Source organism: Dendropsophus ebraccatus, chromosome 1, assembly GCF_027789765.1.
Source record: "Dendropsophus ebraccatus isolate aDenEbr1 chromosome 1, aDenEbr1.pat, whole genome shotgun sequence".
Taxonomy (NCBI): domain Eukaryota; kingdom Metazoa; phylum Chordata; class Amphibia; order Anura; family Hylidae; genus Dendropsophus; species Dendropsophus ebraccatus.
In genome coordinates this window covers 220,538,152-220,561,869 of record NC_091454.1, presented here as the reverse complement: position 1 = coordinate 220,561,869, position 23,718 = coordinate 220,538,152, and the positions used below count along the sequence as shown (strand labels likewise).

The 23,718-nt window shown below is 43.6% G+C and overlaps 1 protein-coding gene across 1 annotated transcript; it reads left to right on the top strand.

Annotated features, from left to right (window-relative positions):
• The first annotated feature begins 44 nt into the window (after positions 1–44).
• On the top strand, positions 45–17,789 carry LOC138784712 (extracellular calcium-sensing receptor-like). Its single transcript, XM_069960375.1, has 8 exons — positions 45–471; positions 1,888–2,053; positions 7,472–7,606; positions 9,162–9,453; positions 9,765–10,595; positions 12,368–12,508; positions 12,775–12,898; positions 16,873–17,789. The coding sequence occupies exons 1-8, from the start codon at positions 45–47 to the stop codon at positions 17,787–17,789; spliced, it is 3,033 nt and encodes a 1,010-aa protein (XP_069816476.1).
• The last annotated feature ends 5,929 nt before the right edge of the window (positions 17,790–23,718 follow it).

Sequence of the window (23,718 nt, the reverse complement as noted above, 5' to 3'; positions counted from 1 at the left end):
CTCCCTCGCCCCAGCTGTCTTCTAAGCTCCCCTCTGGCTACGTCATGACCAGGGCCGGACTGGCCATAGGGCACTTCTGGCAAATGTCAGAAGGGCCTGTGGCCTCCGGGGGCCGGTCCCGTGCTCCTCCTGACCTGGCGAATCCTTTCCCCAATCATATGGAAAAGGAGTCACTGGGCCAGGTGGAGCACGAAACCGGCCTACATCACTCCGTCCGTCCCCCGTCTGATGCGGGGCTGTCGGGGGTGTCTCGTCCAATCATCGGCAGCGTGCGTATCATAGAGCTCTCTGTGGGCCTGTGCTGTGGCTTCCAGCACAGAGACGCTGAATGTGCTGGAAGTCGCGGCCACCGGCACACAGAGAGCTCTATGATACGCACGCTGCCGAGGATAGTACACAACACCCCCGGCAGCTGCGCATCAGACGGAGGTTGCAGGAAAACAAAGGCTCGACGGGGGAGCGGGTTGATAGGTGAGTTTGTTTTTGTTTTTTAACCTGTTTTACACAGAGGGTGGGGGGAGAAGAGGAGAAGGGGCCATCTATAAGGTGGGCGTGGGGGGAGAAGAGGAGAAGGGTCCATCTATAAGGTGGGGGGGAGAGAAGAAGGGGCCATCTATAAGGGGGGAGAAGAGGACAAGGGGACATCTATAAGGGAGGGGGTGAGGGGGGCCATCTATAAGGGGGGGAGGGGCCATTTATAAGGGAGGAGAGGGGGCCATCTATAGGGGGGAGAAGAGGCCATTTATAAGGAAGGGGGAGAGGGTAACATCTATAAGGGGGGGAGAAGGGGCCATCTATAAGGGAGGGGGAGAGGGGGCTATCTATAAGAGGGGTAACAACATAGGGGGAAGAGGGTGCCATCTATAAGGGGACAACATAGGAGGAGAAGGGGCCTATAAGGGGAAAACATACGGGAGAGGGGGACAACATTGGGGAGGCCATCTATAAGGGGGGTAACATAGGAGGCCATCTATAGGGGGACAACATGGGGGGCATCTATAAGGGGGACAGCATGGGGGGCCTTCTGTAAAGTGGAGCAACATAAGGGGGCTATCTATAAGGAGGGGCTACAGAGAGGAGGGCTATATACTAAAATGGCATCACATAGAGTCAGCCTACCCACTAAATGAGCGTGTAAAGGGGACAATACAGATGTGCAGTTTGTCGAGAGATGAGGATGGTGACAGAGTGAGGAGCCTAATATGACTGTCTGGCAGATTCTGTTGATTAGAAGTTCTAATGGCCCAGGGCAGATGAAGAAGAAGATGAAAAGGGAAGAACTCTGATCAGAGAAGACATCCCCTGTGAGTCCACTGATATAACTGCACTGTAATGTATATAGTGTATAGAGCCTGTGTAGAGCTAGGTCTTCCTCTATATGACTGGATGAGGTGATAGTGATCTGTATACAGTGGATGTTATTCAGTAGCATCAGTGGGGTTAGTCAGTATGCGGTGGTGTTAGTCAGTATGTAGTGGTGTTAGTGAGTATGTAGTGACATTAGTCAGTATGTGGTGGTATTAGTCAGTATGTGGTGACATTAGTCAGTATGTGGTGACATTAGTCAGTATGTGGTAACATTAGTCAGTATGCGTTGGTATTAGTCACTATGCGTTGGTATTAGTCACTATGCAGTGGTATTAGTCAGTATGTGGTTGTATTAGTCAGTATGTAGTGGTATTAGTCAGTATGCAGTAGCATTAGTCAGTATGCGGTGGTACTAGTTAGTATGCGGTGGTGGTGTTAATCTCAACACGGTGACTGAGACCAGAAGCTTCTGTCTCTGTACACTCTGTAGTGGTAAGGACCTGTAACTGCAGCACCGTGACACAGCACAGAGACAGAAGCTTCTGACCTCATTTACTGTGTTATTATCTGTAATTCCAGTCATGGCCATAATGATACAACATGTAGCCGTGCTGCACTCACAACATCGTCTCATAAATTTTCACCACGCGAAGAGTGGGCCTGTGTGCTCTGAAATGCCAGGGCTGATTTTCAGTCCCAGTCCGGCCCTGGTCATGACCCTGCAGACGGATGCACCGCTCAGCCAGTCAGTGACTGGGGAGGAACACCACTGCAGTCAATAATTGGCTGAGCAATTTTTCCCCCAATCGCCTGCCCATAATGAATTTCTACCCCTTCCCCTGCTGGACTTCTCCTTTAAGTTAATATATAGTAATAAAGCTGGCGGTTATTGCATTATACAATCCCCTTGCAATAAAGCTGCCAGCTATTTTACTATATACTGTATTTACAAAAAACTGCATATTTTTGTGCTACTTTTTGTTATTTTTCGTTTACAATACAAAACTGAAACAAAATCATACTACAAATATAAAAATATACGATTTCAAATAGACTGGCAATTGGGAATTACCCGCAAAAGGGAATTTCAGGTAAATTTATGAATGAAATATAGAAATGTAAAGAAATAGTAGCTTTCAAGCTCACTCCTAAAAATGATTACTGTAAATGGTTGAAATGTATTGCATAGCTTTATGACATTCAGAGAACAATACAATGTATGAAACTTAGGGACACAATTCCAATATTATGTATGTGATGAGTTTTATTGCCATAAATCTCTTACCTGGTCAGCTGCCGGCCTGTAAGGAGCAACACTCTGCAGTTGTGCATTCTCCAGACTTGCAACCCCACCCAGGGAGATATTGACTGGCCATTGGGAATTACCTGCAAAAGGGAATATCAGGTAAATTTATGAATGAAATATAGAATTCTAATAGAATATAATAGAATGTGGTTATTGTACTATGTGGACTGTGCCAGCCTATAGGAGATATTCTTTCTGCTCTTGCCCATCCCTGCTCTCTACACACACACACACACACACACACACACACACACACACTCACACACACACACACCCACACACCCACACACACACACACACACACACACACACACACACACACAGCCCCTGGGAAAGTAACTAGTTACCTTTGTGTGAACAGGAAGTTATTTCAGTGTGGTCTAGTGTTAGTGATGTGGAGACACACACGTGTATAAACCAGTCAGATACACTCAGTTTCTTCAGCCTATTAACTGTTTCTACTATTCACTGCTGGACACTAAGGAGGGCAAAAAAGTCAGGGATCATCTCAGCACATGTCGAGAACCATTCTACAAAGTGCAGGGCAGTATCCTGATAAACAGAGGAACTAGCATGGATAGGACAAAGCAACCAGAGTGTCTACGTATCCTATCTCGCAGTGCAGGTGAAACCGGGAAGGCTCGTACACTTAGCTTCACCCAGGTTACCACAGCTGGGGCTTGTGTCACCCTATTTGGATGGGAAACTTCATACTGTAGGGCAGAACGTGGTCAGACATGGGTACAAGTTAACCTCTCACTCTCAAGTCTCTAAAGTTCCGGCAGAGCACAGTACTACTTTAGTTTGGGATTCCCATGACAAACTCTTCTCCTCTACGCTGCTCCGCTCTTTTCTAAACTCTCAAGTATATAAGCACCGCTACAACTATCTCTACTAAATTAAGCACTTAAAAGTATCTCTGCAGCACAGATCCAGTGAAGCACTAAAATCTGTATCAAGATTATCTATTTACTGGCAAAGGGTTTATATTGTTCAGAGACTATACCGTAAAGCTGTTCTATTTATTTCAATGGGACTTAGTCATCTTTTCCTCTGCACCAGCACCTATACACATCCGCTACACACCTTTGGTCATTTTTCCCCTTTCTTTGGGTTGCGGTACCCATAGTCTGGATGGTTCAATTGCCACTTAGGACTACCATGACAGGAGCCTCGACAGTTTATCGACCATTTCACGGGGCTACAGCCAGCCATCCTCTACAAAGCTGGTATCATCACCTTTGGCTGAGCTGTATCACATCACCGGTCATAACATAGTCACGGTGGTGCACCACATATCCACTTAAGACTACCCTCCCAAGGAGGCTATCAAAACTCAGGCCACCATTTTAATTCCACTAATAACAGGTGGAAGGAAGGGACAGCTTTACCTGACTTTTTCCAAATTGGGAATTCTATATATACAGTATATATGCCCTACTATAGCCACTTGCTACACTTCCCATTATCCTGTGCTGGCCTACTTCCTCAGTCATGTGGGAATACCCCTTTAAGTGGTATCCATTTACTTCCTTACCCTTAACAATAAGAACACACAGTACATAACTATTTACTGTATAGGATAGGAGACTCCTGTTATTTTGACAGAAATCCCTGCTGTCTGTATAGTTTCCGTGGTGCCCATGGAATCTACATACTGAGCAGGAGGCTTCTGTTTTATGCATTCTGCTCAGTGAGTACTCGCTGGACTGGGTGAGACCCCCTCTTTTATTATCTGGCTACACCTATTGTACCTAAATATATTATAAAAACTCAGAGTATATCACAGCTAGTAGGCCTCAGCTGGGAACGGGAACTGTGGTAGGGGTCCTGCAGCCTATAGACCATCAGATAGGTGTGTGTAGGTGTATGTTAGTGCTGGATATACAGCGGGCTCCACATTGTACTGTAGAAAAACTACTTGAAAATAACATCTTTATCTGCAGCTAATTATCATTTAATAAACCTCATTTAATATAGTATATTCTGCTGTTCTTGTTTTTGTTCTTTGACGATCATAAAAACGATTTTATTGTATATAAGGATCTCTTGGGTCACACTGCCAGTTTTCCTATTATATCATTATATACAATTATGTATTTCTCCTACTGTATATTCTGAGGATGATGATGATATCCGTGCTGGGACTGAGCGTCTATATACAGGAAATCACTGACATGTGTAATTGCTGATATAATTCCCAGGATGGACGAGAAGATTTTTATATATAGTGAGTATACGGGAATACCAGAGGAAACTGGGAGAGATATATGAGGTGAGTGAAATATAATATTATAATATTATATAATATTTAGGAATAGTGTATTTCTGAGCAGGTGTATTTACCTGTATGTAGTATCTAAGCCTATCATGGGTATACTATTAAGCTGTGCTAGTAATATTGAAGCATATTATACATAATATTTTCTTCTAAGTTGATGTATCTGAGTATGTTGGTTAGCTCCTGAGACTTAGTCCTCTCTTTACTCATAAAGTACAGTAAAGGTCGCCTGCTGGGGAATGGGGGAGCTGTTCCCAGTAGCTGAAGCATTAGGAGATCTGTAAATGATGACCTTCAGCAGGGAGGAATAGCAGACAGGGGGTAGGGTGTATAGAGGAGGTAAGCCAGGCTACTGGGGATAATTTTTGTCATAGATTACCTACAGTGACCATCAGAGATTATAGCAGATGAAAGTAAGGGACCTTCTGTAGACCAACCAGTACACCTGTAGTAATGCAGCATGAAGAGGAAGTCGGAAAATAAACTCGGTGTTATTATGAGGCCTGCTATCGTAAAGAAAGGAAAGCCTGGGGCCTGGTGAGGACTGACAATCCAGCACACTTGAGTTGTTGTGCCCTGGGCAAAAGAGGAATGACAACACTATGTAATAACAGAGATGCTATCTCCATCGGGACCCATACCCAGGTTGGGGTTCATTGAAGGTGCAGCAAGTTACGAAGAGAGCTAATGTACCAAAGGAACTTTCCCTGATGGACATCAAGGTTATCAGGCCCAACCTGGTATTGCATAATGGACTGGATGAAGATTTTTTTGTACAGAGCCTATATGAACACAGTTGGGAAGAAAATGAACATGAGCATGGAGAGAACGTTTAAACTTCATATAGATTTTGTCCTCTGTTGCGTTAAACCAAGGACCTGAAAGCTTCAAGGTAACAATATACTGAGCCACCATGCTGTCCCCTAAAATGAACCAAGATAAAGTTGTTGGAATGGCGGTAAACCTTCTATGTGTGATGTAATGTAGATATACGTGTGATGTAATTATAATATACCTCTGGTTACAACATCAGAGGGAAAGGATAAGTTTAATGGAGAAAACTGTAGAATTGTGCAAAGACCTCCAGTGAGATGTGGTTGGGCACCTCTACCCTGGATATAAGATGAGATATGGTTGGGCATCTCTAGCCTGGATACAAGATGAGATAGGTTGGGCACCTCCAAGATACAAGATGAGATATATTGGGCATCTCCTAGATACAAGATGAGATACTGTCATACATGGAGGATACAGGATGGGATATGGCTGTTCATAGAGTGTCCATGTTCAGCAGCAGAATCACCACAGATGTTACAACTTGGCCTGTAGATCTTGCACACTTGTGAATGAATACCTGTCCTTGGTTTTTCCCATGTCATTACATTGACTTATATGGCCACTTAATATGGTGGTTTTGGTGGTTTCCCTGCAGGAGCCACCCCTTGGCCGGCTCCTTTCTGGAGAAATATCTGGCAAGTCATGTGTTTTGAGACTTTTGAATGAGGCTCCACAGGCTCTTCTTTTGCATATTCATGTTTCCCAGGGAGCAATGCACCTAGGATTTCACTGCATTGAGCACTTTAACTGGCAGCAGTCAGTGTTATCGTTTGGCTGGTCTCCCTGAGTTTAGCAAACTGTTTCTCCTATGGCTTTACTAGGCATAGCTCCAGAATCCTGCTCCACACTGATGAGGGGCAACACCCTGAAACAGCTGTCTGTGGATTCATACCTGGCCTTGGTTCTCTCTTGTCATTACATTGACTTATAGGACCACTTAATATGATGGTTTTGGTGGTTTCCCCACTAGAGCCACCCCTTGGCTGAGTCCTTCCCGGAGGGATATCTGACTAGTCCTGTGTTTTGAGACTCTTAAATAAGACTCTACAGGCTCTTATTTTGCATACTCATGTTTCCAAGGGAGCAATGGAACCTAGGATTTCACTGTATTGAGCACTTTAACCAGCAGCCGGCAGTGTTATTGTTCTGTCTCCTTGAGATCAGCTATCTGTTACACTTGTAGTTTGTGATGCTGGCTTAGCATAAATGCTGGATCAGTGATAAATCTGGTGTGTAGGCAGACAAGGAAGTGATACAATCTGGAGGAGATTGTGTCCACATATCACCAATAGGGGTGATCACTGTCCTATGTGATGGCTCCTACATAATTCCTTAACCACTGCTCCCAACATTCACCGGGCAAATTGTCTTAGAGTATATCGTAGACCCATGTTTAGCAGTCACTAATCTCTCAGCAAGATATACACTAACCAAAAGTAGCCTCCGAGAAGCTTTTTTGTAGAGTAATGGGGAAAGCACTTTTACACCCTCTTGTGGTAAGACCCAGTATACAACCAGACCTCACCTGTAATAATTATATATCTGCTCAAGACTAGTTTAGCAGCAATCCCACATTTCTATCTGAATTCCCATTGTTTTAGTGCGGGGTTCTGGACATGCAAATCCATGCAATATCTTTAACAAGTTCTTCACCTGACACTTTAATTTTTCCAGATGAGGCGGCTTTGGTTCATGCTCTGTATCTTACACTTCTGTGACTGCATTGAATGTACTTGCAGAATGACCGGCAATGAGATCTCAGGTATATCTCTGGATGGGAAGATCATAATTGGAGCCGTGATGAGTGTTCACATGGACAAAATCAACCCAATTCTCAATTACAAGGAAAGCCCTGGTCCTGCCATCTGTACCACGTGAGACTTGTTTTTATCTAAAGTTTGCTAAGAGTTCTGGTGAAAGTCGTTCATTATTGTATTAAAGAGGTCTTTGGTCTTATCTAAACAAAGTTTAAAGGAAAATTCCAACCAAAGGCATATACTGCACTGTTTAAAATGACTCTGTACTAGAGATGAGCGAACCTGGAGCATGCTCAAGTCGATCCGAACCCGAACTTTCGGCATTTGATTGGCGGTGGCTGCTGAAGTTGGATAAAGCCCTAAGGCTATGTGGAAAACATGGATATAGTCATTGGCTGTATCTATGTTTTCCAGACAACCTTAGAGCTTTATCCAAGTTCAGCAACCCCAGCTAATCAAATGCCGAAAGTTCAGGTTCGGATCGACTCGAACCCGAACCCGGTTCGCTCATCTCTACTCTGTACCCACAATCCCCCCCCAAAAAAAAATAAATAAATAAAAAAATAAAAAATGCTTGCACTGTCGGATAGCAGCTTTTAATCCAAGATCTGTCCTTGGCTCCGTTCGGCTGGTGGTGCAGATATTGTCCTAAAAAAAAAAGTAAACTTGCAGCCCTGTGTCAAATTGGCATGGCTTACACTGCATATGGGCCTTAACGATCCAACACACATGCAATGTTTAGACAAGGGATGAGTAGGAAAAATCCTGCTTAGGGGAGGGCAGGGAGGAGGGACAAAGTGGCGGTGCAAGACTAAGGCAAAGATACTGTTAGGCCACGCCAATTTGACACAGGGCTGCAAGTTTAAACATTTTTTAGAACTAATAACTGCATCACCTGCCGAACGGACCCTAGGACAGATTTTGGATTAAAAGCAGCTATCTAACCCCCCGGGGGGTGGGGTGGTGGGTTGGGCAGCTTGTGGCTACAGAGTGGCTTCAAAGCCTGGGACAAAGCTATAAAAAGTGCAGAAGTAGAAGTTATACCTGGACCCTATAATATAGCAATCGGTAGGTGGTTTGTAACTTCACCTTTTTTCCTCCACTGATCTTACAGTAAGGCAGGCAACAGAAAGGACATGGAGAGTAGCTACCGCTCTGTTTATGGTTGGGTATAGTGCAGTCTATCTGTTTATAGTAACTAAATGTGGGGTAAAATGTTTTCTGTTCTAGTACTTTTTGTCGAACAGCAACTAGAAAATAGGTTGCAGAGTAATTTCCTAGCTTGATACCACCTACATATTTGTCCTGGTTGCAAGGATCCCAGCTATTATTTGGGAACAAAGCCATCTGTAAACTTTCAGTTTCCCTGCAGCACCCCTGCAGGGAAAATGAGCCCATACACAATTCCCCTTAATATAAATGTCCATAAAATGCATTGTTGTTCTGTGTCCTCCTAAGTGAGGGCTGCATCCAATATCTTCAGGCGCTGGTAATGAAATGCCAAAAGTTTGGGCCTTGATGAACCTGGGCATGCTCAATGTTCTCTCATCTCTACTGAACACCCCATATACATAAACTTTAATATGTCCACTATGTAGAGGGAGGGATATGTATCTTCAGCTGTTAAATACAATATATTGAGGAAACATTCTCTTGTCTGTGTTGTTCCCAGTTTTATGTTAGATAACTACCAGTGGGCTCAAGCCGTACATTTCGCTGTGGAGGAAGTTAACAATTCCCCAGATTTTTTGCCAAATATCAGCTTGGGGTTCCAGATCTTTGACTCTTGTACAGTCCCTCAGAGAACCATGTCGGGAACAATACAGCTGTTGAATGGACATGGACAACCTCTGCCAAACTATCGATGTAACCAGGACACCAGGTTGGCTGCAATAATTGGACATTCTTCATCTAGATACTCCATTTCACTGGCTCATATCCTTGGGCTATACAGGTATCCACAAGTAAGTGCTGGGATGTCTATCATACTATGTGTCCTTCAGTATTTACAAAGATGTCACAGGTTCCCTCTCTCTTTTTCCCTTTCTTTTAGAAAGGGAAAGTCTTTCTAAAATAAGAATACTCCTTTTGGAAGTATCTCTACCTACCTACAAATCAATTAGGTCTGAATTCAAGAATCTTCTGAGGTTCAGGGTTTTCATATATGAGAATTGTGAAAGGACTTTCTCATTGAATGTGTCATAAGTGATGAAAAGTAAAGATATTCATATTTACATATTTCTCACTCAATACTATTCTTTTAATTTTACTACAGATTAGTTTCCTTGCAACAAGTTCTCTCCTCAGTAACCGTATCCAGTTCCGATCATTCTTTAGAACAGTCCCCAGTGATTCCTTTCAGTCTAGGGGTCTAGCACAGCTGGTGTTGCACTATGGCTGGACCTGGATTGGTCTCGTAGCCATGGATGATGATTATGGGCAGCAAGGTATCCAACTGGTCAAGAGGGATGTACTGCAAGCTGGAGCCTGTGTGGCCTTCACAGAGACCATAGTCTTGAGTCAGAAAGATCGAAACGCTCCTCATATTGCTCGTGTGGTTAAAGACTCAACAGCCACAGTGGTGGTCATCTTCTCTACTGACATAGACTTAAGCTTTGTACTAGATGAAATGTTGAGGCAGAACGTCACAGGGAAAATATTAATTGCCAGTGAATCTTGGGCTACCTCATCTTTCTTGTCAGTGAACAAATATTCAAGACTTCTTCTTGGAACAATCGGTTTTGCCCTCCATAGTGGAAACATGCCGGGATTTGGAGATTTCCTCAACAGGATCAATCCTTCTGTGGTCGTGGGAAACCAATACATAAAAATATTCTGGGAACAGGTTTTTGGCTGCAAATTCCAAGACCAGACAACTCCTGAAGTCCCATCAAACTCATCATTAAAAGAATGTACCGGCCAAGAAAGTCTTAAGACCATCTGGAACAGTTACAACGACTTATCTAGTTTACAGATAACATACAATGTCTATCTGGCGGTCCATGCTGTAGCAAAAGCTCTGAGCGATTTGAGTAAATGTAAGAAGGGAGATGGACCATTCCCCAATGGAACATGTGCTGATAATGAGAACTTTAAGCCTTGGCAGGTTAGTGTGGGCTCATGTTTAAGACATAAACTATGGCTAAAAAGAAGAATATTTAAGTATTTTTGGGGAATAACAGTAATAATTTTATTGATATAGCACCAACATCTTCAGCACAGCTTTACAATTCTGGGAGTACATACATTGACAAAGTCAAACATTGCAGAGATGTAGCCATTAATTCAAACATGAGGAGTGATGGACCAGCTACAGTGTTCCCACCATCTTTTATACATACAGTAGGATAGACGGGAGTAAGAAGTGTGGATTATGGAAGATGTTAGTCGAAACTTATTAGCAAAGCATAAAGGACAGGCAGGGTGGTAGACAGAAAAGAGGCAGGATATTTATTGAGGTGCAGCACTGTGGAGAGCTTTGTGAGTTAGAGCATTACATATTGTATTCTGTACTGAATAGCGAGCCAGTGTAGGGACTGGCACAGGGGGAGGTAGTAGTGTAGTGACTGGCATGGGGGAGGCATTGGTGTAGTGACTGGCATGGGAAAGGCATTGGTGTAGTGACTGGCATGGGGGAAGCATTGGTGTAGTGACTGGCATGGGGGAAGCATTGGTGTAGTGACTGGCATGGGGGAAGCATTGGTGTAGTGACTGGCATGGGGGAAGCATTGGTGTAGTGATTGGCATAAGGACGGGCACAGGGCGGAGGCTTTGTTGCAGCGACTGGACAGGGAGGTGAGACTGGTTCTGTATTCAAAATAGACTAAAGGGGGAAGAGTTTAGAGAAGGGAAGGCCAATTAGTATGAAATTGTAACACTAAAGGCAGGAATCAAGCAGAGCAACAATGAAAATTTTTGCTAATTTAACAGTGAGGAAACAATGGATTTTGGAGATCTTTTTTTTAAAAGCAGGTGACAAGAACGTTAAAAGGTCCCTGATGTAGGTGTAGGTCCCTGATGTGCAACCCACAAAAAAAATTTCTGCTATAACTTTGCAATATTGGACTCATTTTGACCTATTATGGAAATATGTCCTATTGTTTGATAGTTGTGACCGGTCCTGAGCACCACACTATCTCTGAAACAATGAGTTGTTCCTCCAGGGTTCTGTAACTTAAAGAATTGCTCATGAGTCGAGATGGGCGAAGCAGCCGGAAATTCGCTATGTGAGGTTCGCAAATTTTGGGTCAAATCAATTAATATTTGCAAATTGAGTTTTAATGAATTTAAATAATACAGCCAAACTAGAGTAGCTACAGTTGTGGGACTATTACAGAATGAGGAATTTGTTAACACATGTTAAAAGTGTCAAAAATTGGAAAATCACGATTAAAAAAAATGTCAATAATCCAGTTTCCGCCATTGACAGCAGGGGACATTCGTGGCTCAGCGGCGCAAGATATATAAAACTTTCTAATAAACCATTTGACATGTTCAAATCTCCCTTCAAGTCCCCTTTCACCTCCCCTTGTGTGGCCCCCTTTGTATCACTATTTAATTTAATTGGTACCAATATAAGTGACCATTTCATTTCCATTTCAATAGATTTTTATTTTATTTTAATGTAGACGTAGCTTGTAGATTGTAAGTCCTCGGGGGGGGAGGGTCCTCTATCTAGTCGGCCATTTACCTTATTCTTGTAAAATGTTTTGAATTTGTAATGTCCTGTTTGTCAACCCCTATCACTTGTATAGCGCTCTGAAATCAAGGGCAATTAAAAAAAAAATAATAATAATAATAAAAAAATAATAATAATAATGATGATGATGATGTCATCATCATCATCATCATCATCGTTGTTGTATCATTTCCTCGCAGTTGTTGTATTACTTGAAGAAGTTACATCTGAACACGTCCGATGGTAGACAACTCTTTTTCGATGAGAATGGAGATCCACCTGCTGTGTATGATATAGTGAACTGGCAGCTGAGCCCTGAAGAAAAACTCCAACAAGTCAAAGTGGGCAGCTATGATACCAGTATAACTAGTGGGAATGTATTCACTATTAATACCAGCCGCATACAGTGGGGTGAAGGACACTATGGGGTGAGCCATGCACCTATTTTAGACATGATCAACAAAAAGCTAATAATAATAATAACAATAAAATTGAAAATTTCATAACAAAATAAAATACGTTTACAAACAGGTCATCGTGTGATGACATATTTACTTTGTCATTATATGTAAATGTTTAAGGATTTTTTTTTTTTTTTATTAATCAGGTTCCTGTTTCGGTTTGTGGCCCCAGTTGTCCACCAGGCTTCAGGAAAGCAGACAGAAAAGGTGAACCTTTGTGCTGTTTTCAATGCATCCCATGTTCTTCTGGAGAGAGAGCCAACCAAACAGGTAGCAAACAAAAACTATTTGGCCAATAAAATGTTTTATTCTCTCAAGCTATGTTCACACTCCTCCAAACTACGGCCGTAGTTCTCGCCGCAGAACTACGGCCGTAGTTTGGAGGAGTTGAACATAGCCTTATTTGCAATGGAATCCCGGTCGGAGCGTACACACATTGTATGCGCTCTGGCCGGGATCCCATGCGGCACCGAAAAAAACTGACATGTCAGTTTTCTGCGGCCGGAATTCAGTGAATTCCGGCCGCAGAAAGCCCTGTCAGTTCACACAGTGAAGCGAGCGGCTCCGTCCGCTTGCTTCACTGTGAGCTATGGGAAGCCCTGATGGGGGCGCGTGCTGATGCGCCCACATCAGAGCTCCGCAGCCGGAAAAATCACCCGGCCGGTCTCACACGCCTCAGTCTGTTGTTGAAGTAGTTATCCAAAAAAATTTGATCCTGTGTTGAACCCCTGTTTAGGCTCCGGTCAACATGTTGGTCTTCTTTTTTGAGTTCATGACACTTAACAACTTAAGTCTCAGTGGATAAGTGCTGTCCTCCTGGCATCAGTTAAGGAATCCAACATACTATCGGAGCTGAATGGCTGCAGTGTTCACATGTTGTGCATTTAAAAATAAAGACTGAGGTGCTGATTGGAGCATTCAGCACAGGATCAGAAAGTGAGTAACTGTTGGTTTATAAAATCTCTTTTATTTATTTATTTATTTTTTTTCTTTCTTAATGCTTTTATTAGGAAAGGTCAAAAAATAATGTACAAACATTAAGAGCGGCATTCCGCTCCGCAGCAGAGCTAGTTACAGCGGTCAAATAGTAACAACATACATGTCCATAACAATAAAGCCGATGTTGCAAGTAACTCCAGTTGTAGGTGCCTTTCTTGTAAAACGCTGATTCTGACAGAAAACCAACAAACCAGGGAAAAGCAAAGAAGGTTTAGAGAAAAAAACAGCCAGAAAAATGAGAAGGGGAGAAAAAGAGGGAGGAGGGAAGGGGAGAGGGTGAGGAGGGGGGGGGGTGCCAGCACGGTCCAAGTTACAGGGCAAAACAGGCAAAATAAGACACTTCTTACGAGGAGGGAGTCACACCGTGAGCCTGGTCACTGGGCCTTACAGCTCGAGTCATATAGGAGGGCGAATCCAGAAAGGCCATCCATGGAAACCACAGCCTAGCCGTAGGCTGAAGCTTATTGTGGAACTCTGCTTTGAGTTCCTCCATTCTTTGTAAACGCATGACCTCCTCAAACCAGTCAGTTATTGTAGGGGGAGTCTCTGAGCGCCACCGTCGCGGAATCACCGTCTTTGCAGCTAATAATAGGGATTTAAGAAGGCTCTTCTTAAGTTTTGCTGTAGGTCCCGGGAGGATCAACAGCAAAAGCGTGGCTGGGTCATTTGTCAAGGCTATACCAGTAATATCCCGTATAATATCAACCACTTCCAACCAAAATCCTTGGAGTCTGGCACAACCCCACCATATGTGGGTCATAGTTCCCCTAGACGTCCCGCATCTCCAGCAGATGTAAGTGACTGATGGATAGAACTTGTCCCATTCCTCCCTGGAGAAAGTGCGATTCAGTTCTGTTTCCCAACCTAATTGAAAAGTTGTCTTGTATGAGTTATCTGGTGTGTTTAATAAAGTGTACAGTAGAGAAACAGTGTGTCTAGGGGACTCAGGTTGTACACAATATTCCTCGAAAGCTGTAAGCTGTCTATGGAGGTTAGCCGCAGGGGACAGGGAGCGATAGAGATGTGACAATTGCATGTATTGCCATCTAAGCCTAGGGGTCCTATCCTGATCAGGGACAAGAGACTCAAAGTGAGAAAGGGACGTTGGAGAGCAGACTTCTCTAAAGCAGAGGTGGTGTTGCCTGGGATAATTTAAAAAAGAGGAATCAATGTGTCCCGCCGGGAACTCTATATTGTGCGTTATAGGGGTGAGAGGGCCATTGGCTACATAGAGAGGGTTTTCTGATTTCATATAGCGAAACGTCAGGAGGACGGTGCGGGCTACTAGAGGCAAGGAAGATAGGTGTGTCCCTGTCCACGCGGAAGGGCGAATCCACAGGAGAGACGGTAAGGAAAAGGGGGACAGGGTGTTTTCAAAGCGGACCCACAATTTAGAGTCTCGATTATGAAATCCATCAAGTACCCTGGTTGCTACTGCTGCAAGATAGTACTTATGGGGATCTGGAAGGGCCAGACCACCATCAGGCTTTGCCAAAGAGAGAGTGGATCTCGACAAGCGGGGACGTCGTCGCTCCCAGATAAAATGGGAGAAAAGACGGTTTACTGCCTGGAAAAAGGAGCGCGGGAGCTGGGTTGGTATCGTTTGAAACAGATACAGTAACCTGGGCAGCAGGTTCATTTTAATGATGTTAATTCTGCCCAGCCATGAGAAGTCCTTTCTATCCCACTTGGCGAGATCCACCCTGAACTGGGCCAGCAGGGGGGTGAAGTTAAGCTCGAAAGTGTCCACTAGTGTAGCCGGAATATGCACTCCAAGATATTTAAAGGAAGAAGTACGCCACACAAAGGGAAACCGCCGCTGCAGGGGACTAACAGATCCGGGGGGCAAGGAAACATTCAGGGCGACACTCTTGGAGAGATTTATCTTGTAGTTACTCACAGTACTGTATGTCGCGAGAGTGTCCATTAGGGCCGGCAGGGACCTCTCTGGTTCCGTAAGGTACACCAGCAGGTCATCCGCAAAGGCTGAGCATTTTAGGTGTATCTCTCCAAGCTTGACGCCTACAATCTCCTCATTCAGTCTAATAGCTCTCAGCAGGTGCTCCATGACAAGCACATACAGGAGGGGAGACAGGGGGCACCCTTGCCTTGTACCGTTGTGGATAATGAGAGGGCTGGACAGTGTCCCATTAATTCTAATTTGTGCCTGTGGGCATTGGTATAAAGCCAAAATGCGCTCTCTCATCACTGTACCCAACCCGATACCCTCTAAGACACCCCTCAGGAAACCCCAATCCACCCTGTCAAATGCCTTTTCCGCGTCTAGTGAAAGCAACATGCATGGCGTGTTGGAGGCCCGAGCATAGTGAATTACAGAGAAGGTCTTCAGAGTATTATCTCTGGCCTCTCTGGAGGGGACGAACCCCACCTGATCAGGATGGACCAGAGTTCCCAAGAGGGGCGCCAGCCGTAGAGCTAACAGTTTGGCGTATAGCTTAGCCTCAGTGTTTATGAGAGAGATTGGCCTGTAGCTTGCGCATTGGTTAAGGTCTTTTCCCTCTTTAGGAATCACAGTGACTTGAGCGGCCAGGAAGGAGGAGGGGAAGGGCGAGGAGAGGGATATCTCATTAAATGCCGCTAAAATGTGCGGGGAGAGTTCGTCTTGTAGAAGTTTAAAGAATTTACTAGTGTAGCCATCAGGGCCAGGGCTCTTACCGGAAGGGAGTGTCATGATAGCGGCGGAAAGTTCGTCAGCACTAAACGGGTTCTCTAGGTCTGATAGGATGGTCGGGTCTAATAGCGGCAAAGCCGTGCGGTGTATGTATTGGAGTATATCTTCCCCAGCTGCCCCCGTTGCCGGAGGCAAATGATACAGATTAGTGTAGTAATTTTTAAAGGCGTCTAGGATCTCCGAAGTGAGTCTGACTATGCGGCCCGATGCGTTTTTTATAGATTGTATATATAAGGAAGCCCTTTTGTCCCTCAGCGCTCTGGCTAATAAGCGGCCTGATTTGTTTCCATGTTCATAGTAAGCACTGGCACAAATTTGCCTGTATCTGTGTTGTTTTTTAGCTAAAAGTGTGGTTATCTCCGTCCGCACCCTAAGCAGTTCTCTATAGTCTCCCTCAACTAGTGTCGTCTTGTGTTTCAGTTCCAAGGTCTGAAGGGTGTCCAGTCTTTATTTATTTTTTTTAAGCTACATGAATATCCCCTTTCAGTTCTGTCTGTGAAACATAATATTGTAAAACTGCTAATTTAACACCTTGTTTCAAAACTTTTTAAAGATTCCCTACAATGTACAAAATGCTTGTGGGATATGTGGCCAAATCCAACCCAAGCTCATTGTGTTCCAAAGACCCAAGAATTCCTCTCACATGAAGATCCATTGGGCGTCACCTTAATGGCTGCTGGCATCTCCTCATCATTGGTTCCTGTGGCGATCCTTGGCCTCTACATTCACTACAGAACAACCCCCATTGTTCGTGCCAATAACTACTCCTTAAGTTGTCTTCTCCTGGTGTCATTATTGCTCTGTTTTCTCTGCTCCTTAGTCTTTATTGGTTATCCCCAGTATGAGATTTGTCTTTTAAGACAAGTCACTTTTGGTATTGTATTGGCACTTTGTGTCTCCTGCATCTTGGCCAAAACCATTATGGTAGTCATAGCTTTTAAGGCAACAAGGCCTGGTAGTCAACTAAGACATTGGACTAGGCCACGAGTATCATATCTCATAGTCATCTCATGTATCCTTATTCAGATCTTTCTTTGTATTATGTGGTTGACATTCTCTCCCCCCTTCCTAGAGTATAAATCAGAAAGTAATTCGGAAGTACTGATTATTCAGTGTAATGAAGGGTCACCTTTGGCTTTTTGGTCTATGCTTGGCTACCTTGGTCTTCTAGCCTCCATCAGCTTCATTGTGGCTTTCTTGGCCAGGAGACTTCCAGACAGCTTCAATGAGGCCAAGTTCATCACCTTCAGCATGCTGGCCTTCCTCAGTGTCTGGATATCCTACATTCCCGCATCCCTCAGTTCCCGTGGAAAATATATGGTGGCCATGGAGATCTTTGCTATTCAATCATCAACCTGGGGTCTGGTTATTTGCATGTTCCTTCCAAAATGTTTCATTATTGTATTCAGTCCCGACATGAACTCAAGAGAAAATCTTATGGCCAAACAAAAAAATCTGAATAATAAATAATTAGACATTTTGTGATTAACTTAGTATGATATAAAGTATTTATTTTAGGTCATCTAATAAATTACTGAGATGTTTCATTATTAAAAAAAATATATATTTTTCTCTAGGATTTAACATAAGTTTTCTTAACTTAACTATAATGTCAAGTTGTAGAAGATGTATGCCCAAAAGAAATCCTAAAATAGCCTATAGTTTACCCTAACTCAGGAAAAAAGTCTACTAAAAACTTACATGTAATATATTTAGTTGATAATGCATCAAATGATGGGGGGAAAAGTCACACATAAAGGGGTACAAAAGGAGACAAGTAAATATAATCCAAAAGTGCACAGAGATGGACGTTGTACCACCCTTAATCACACTTGACTTAACAAAGTCCTGTCCATCATAGAAGAGTAGTTGCCCTACTGAAATTATAAGGTGTGGGGATCAGTCTCAAAAGCAGTCTTTTTATATGCGACCAGAAGCAGGTTTAAATAAAATAAGTGTTTTATTGTCCACAACAGAAAACAAAACATACATTTTTCTTCAGCCAACAGCGAACAGAGTTCGTGAAAACAGTCATTGGCAGTTATGCAAAACGGTCAATTGTTCACATAGGGCTCTCACCCGGATAAGTCCTGTCAGACACCAATCAGCTCCTGGAAGTCTCCTTTGGCCTCAGAGAAGCCACACACAGCTCCTTCTCCACAGCAGCACCCACTGAGACTGGAGGCACACCCCCCCACTCTTAGATGATTCTCCCAGGTTTACAAAGGCCACCCCAAAACCTGCACCTGGAGTGTGGGAGCATCCACCCACCCTCTCTTTGGCATGCTACCGTGAAAGACCGTCATGTGCCAGTGGCCTATTGCCGCTGACACCAGCAATCATAGTCTTTCACCTCACCAAGGCCAGGATCCTTGGTGAGACATATCTCCCATCTATGACGGTGCCTTGCACCTTCTTACAAAGGGTACAAAAGGGATCGATTACGATAACTCCCCAAAATATAGATACAATTTCAACAGTGACACGTGGCAGCTTGGCATTCAATATCATAAAAACAGTAGTTTTCTTTCTTTGTTGCTATAAGAACAACAATTGTTCTCTTCTTAAGTGTTCCTCCATGATATGGGTCACGGTTCCTTAGGATGTAGTCAGTAAGGAACAGCTTCCACAATAATTAAAAGACACAATGGAATACAGATAAAACTCCTCATTGAAGAATCCAAGGTACATCATCTCATTTAACCCAATAATGTCTATATTGTGAATATGTGATGGCGCATTTGGAAGACGTGTATGTGGGATGAGCAGAGAGCAGTATATGTGATAGAGAGGTAACAATTTGGTCTGATCTGATATAGTTTTGACCACCTATTTTATTGATGGTGGTCAAATTAAGAACAGAATTCCACTGTCCCATGGGTAAATGGAGCACGTAACTGTTGATTGTCCCTGTCATTCACTTCTGAGCATTTCTATGCCCTAAACATGCCAATGTATGAAGACCCAATAGAGAAATAATGAAATGACCTACTCCGCCATTCACCTCGGGGACAAGAGTTCTCATGATAAGTGGGATGAGATATTTATGGTAATGCTTATCCTGTGAACAGATGATTAGTTAATATCTTGGAAGAACCCCTTTAATTTTACAATACATTACGGGCAGGGGGTGAGGGGAAATAAAAAAGAAGTTGTAGTCACCTGTCAAGGTTCCCGTGCAGAGCTGCGTCCCGCTCCTGGAACCTACTTCCCCCCACCTGTCTTCTAAGCTCCCCTTTGACTATATCACGACCCGGCACACCGCTGCAGTCACTAATTGGCTGAGCAATTTTTCCCGCTGGCGGTTATTACATTATACAATCCCCTTGCAATAGAGCTGCCAGCTATTTTACTATATATTTACCTAAAACAGTATATTTTTGTGCTACAATAGCAAAACTGAAACAAAATCTTACTACAAATATAAAAATATACTATTTCAAATTGACTGCCAATTGGGAATTACCCACAAAAGGGAATTTCAGGAAAATTTATTAATGCAATATAGAAATGTTAAGAAATAGTAGGCTCTCAAGCTCACTCCTAAAAATGATTACTGTAAATGGTTAAAATGTATTGCATAGCTTTATGACATACAGAGAATAATACAATGTAGGGACACAATTTCAATATTATGTATGTGAGGAGTTTTATTGCCAGAACTTACTTACCTGGTCAGCTTCCAGCCTGTAAGGAGCAACGCTCTACAGTTGTGAATTCTCCAGACTTGCAACCCCACCCAGGGAGATATTCTGCAAGTGGCTTCTCAAGTGACAGGCATACACCCCTGGAAAGATGTGTCACTCACGCCAATAGGAGGGCCCCGAGGTTGCACTTGTCAGCTGTGGGGGCGGCATCCAGGCACTCCATTTAAACCTCCTTTAAGATTCTCAGCAGATGGCAGTGAAAGTTTAGGCTGTCCTACTTCACCAGCGTTTATTGTATATTGCTTTAGTGCAGTGCTTCTCAATTGCAGTCCTCAGGCCTCACCAACTGGTCATGTTTTGAGGATTTCCTTAGTATTTTACAGGCGAAATAATTATACTCAGTGCATCAGGTATTATGACATGTGTTCTTTGTATGAAAAATCCTCAAAACATGACCTGTTGAGGCCTAAGGACTGGAATTGAGAAGCACTGCTTTAGTGTGTTCTGACCTCTTGGCTTGTTTTTATCACCCCAGCTTTTGTTTCCTGATTCTGCACATTTGCACCTCTTGCTACGATCTTAACCAGCTGCCTACCCAAAACAGAGACCCTCCCATAGGTGTCAGACCCTTTCTATTTCTCTGGTCTATCTGCGGTGTCCCACCACGGGTGTTTTGTGTGCCACATCTTTCGAAAAAGCCTTTTACTCAAAGCTAAGTGGTGATGAGGATAGTTTATTATTTTACCACTAGGTGTCAGTGTTATTTCTAAACTCTGTTAAGTGCTGCACAGCTGAAGTAAGCCAAGGGTTACTGTTGTCTTGTACCATGTGGTCTTTGCCAGCCTATAGGAGATACTCTATCTCCTCTTGCCTATCCCTGCTTTCTACACACACATACACATACACACACACACACACACACACACACACACACAACCCCTGGGGAATTAACTAGTTAGCCCAATGTGTACAGGAAGGTAGTTCAGTGTGGTCTAGTGTTATTGAGGTGGAGAGACACACTTGTATGAACCAGTCAGAGACACTCAGCCTATTACCTGTTTCTTCAGCCTATTTCCTGTTTCTACTCTGCAGTGCTGGACACTAAAGAGGGAGAAAAGTCGGGGATCATTTCAGCCCAGGCCGAGAACTATTCTACAAAGTGCAGGACAGTATCTTTATATACAGAGGAACGAGCCTGAATAGGACAAAGCAACCAGAGGGTCTACGTATCCTATATCGCAGTGCAGGTGAAACCGGAAAGGCTCGGACACTTAGCTTCACCCACGGAACCATGGCTGGGGCTTGTATCTTCATATTCAGATGGGAAACTCGATACTGTAGGGCAGAATGTGGCCAGACACAGTCTAAACATGGGTACAAGTTAACTTCTCACTCTCAAGTCTCAAGTATTCTTTTAAAGTTCCAGCAGAGCACAATACTACTTTAGGTTGGGACTCCCCCGACAAACTCCTCTACGCTGCTCCGCTCTACTCTAAATTCCTTATTATATAAGCACCGCTACAACTATCTCTACTATATTCAGCACTAACAAGTATCTCTACAGCACAGATCCAGTGAAGCACTAAAGTCTGTATCCTGATTATCTACTGTCAAAGTGTTTAAATTGAGACAATACAGTAAACATGTTTTTTCTCTTTATTTTACTGGGACTCAGTCATCTCTTCCTCTGCACCAGAACCTATACACTTCCGCTACACACCTTGGGGCATTTTTCCCCTTTCTGTGGGTTGCGGTACAGATAGTCCGGGTAGGGCAATTGCCACTCAGGACAACCGTGACAGGAACCCCGACAGGTCACCGACCATTTCAGGGGGATACAGCTTGCCGTCCTCTACAAAGCAGGTATCACCATCAAACCGGTGTGCTGGACTAGCACTGGCGTCACAACACTACCACCTTTGGCTGAGCTGTATCACACCACCTGTCATAACATCATCACGGTGGTGCATCACATATCCACTCAAGACTACTCTCCCAAGGAGGCTAACAAAATTCAGCCCACCATTTTAATTCCACTAATAAGGGGTGGAAGGAAGGGACAGCTTTACCTGACCCTTTTCAACCTGGGAATAGAATGTATATCCGCCCTACTATAGCCACTTGCTACTCTTCCCATTGTGCTGGCCTACCTCCTCAGTCATGTGGGAATACCCTTTTAAGTGGTATCCATTTACTTCCTTACTCTAAACAATAAGTATACACAGTACATACCTGTTTACTGTATAGGATAGGAGACTCCTGTCATTTTGACAGAAGTCCCTGCTGGCTATATAGTTTCCGTGGTGCCCTAGTATAAAGAGCCATGGAATCTACATACTCGCTGGACTGGGTTAGACCCTCTCTTTTATTATCTGGCTACACAGACACCTATTCTACCTTAAAGGGGTTACCCAGCTCTACAAAAACATGTCCTTTTTTCCCACTCTCTTGTCTCCAGATTGGGTGGGGTTTCAAACTCAGTTCAATTGAAGTAAATAGAGCTTAATTGCAAATCACACTTGAACTGGAAACAACAGTAGGGGGAAAAGTGGCCATGTTTTTGTAGTGATGAATAAACCCTTTAATATGTTATAAAAACCCAGAGTATATTACAGCTAGATGGCCTCAGCCGGGACAATGAACTGTGGTACTGTAGGTGTCCTGTAACCTATAGACCAAGGGCCGGCGTTAGGGGGGTTGGGGGCAAACTGGTCAATTGTCCAGTGCCCCCTCCCCCCCCCCCCTCCCCCGGACCCCCTGCACATTTACATTATATGTCAGGGACAGGAGGGCACAGACAGTGTCCTGCATCCTCTGTGAGTGAGCCCTGGCCCTTGCTAGTGGCTGCTATTATACGATTTTGCAGAACGCTGTGGTCCTCCCTATGTGTGCTCCCTTTTTTTTTTTTTTTTAATTCTTTATTTCTTTAAATATTTTTCCCACATCAGTACAAGAAAAAAACAACAGCAGCAATAAATTTAATTCCAACAATTAGTACAAAAGAAACTCCGGAATCATTACATAGGATGGTACCATAGGTATATGCATACTTCAGAAAGCTTGATTCCGCAAGCTAACCTCCCTCCCACACTATGCCTCCCCATCATCCACCCCCCACCCCATTAAACCCTAGAGGAGCAAAAGCAGAGAGAAAAGAAAGAGAGGAAAAAAAAAGGAGACATTCAGACCTCACCTCTATTTCCATTTCCCCCATATCCGCTGGAATTTAACCATACCTTCTTTTTTGCCTGAAACCAGACCAACTCATGGCCCCTAATCTCTTCAAGTGATCTTAACCATTCAGCCTTAGTTGGTACCTCTCGTGAAAACCATTTATTCAAAATTCTCAGTCGGGCATAAAAGAGGACCCGCAGCACTAACTGTTTGTCCTCCTCCATGCCCACCGAGACCCCAAGAATTGCTATCAGCGGATTACGTGGAGTACTGTAATTGAGTTTACTATCTAATTCATCAAAAACTTCTTTCCAGTATTCCCGAATTGGGGCACAGAACCAGAAAAGATGTAACAAGTCAGCTCTATCCATTCCACATCTGGGGCACGCTGTCATGTCCCTAATTCTCATTTTATATAGCAACTCCGGGGAGTAATAACATAAATGAACAATACGAAACTGTGTTAATCTGTGCATTTCATTGAGTGAGACTTTGTCAATATTTTTCAGAATATTCTCCCATTGGTCAGTCTCAATCTGCCCCATTTGCTTCTCCCATCTGGATCGACTCGCATCAGC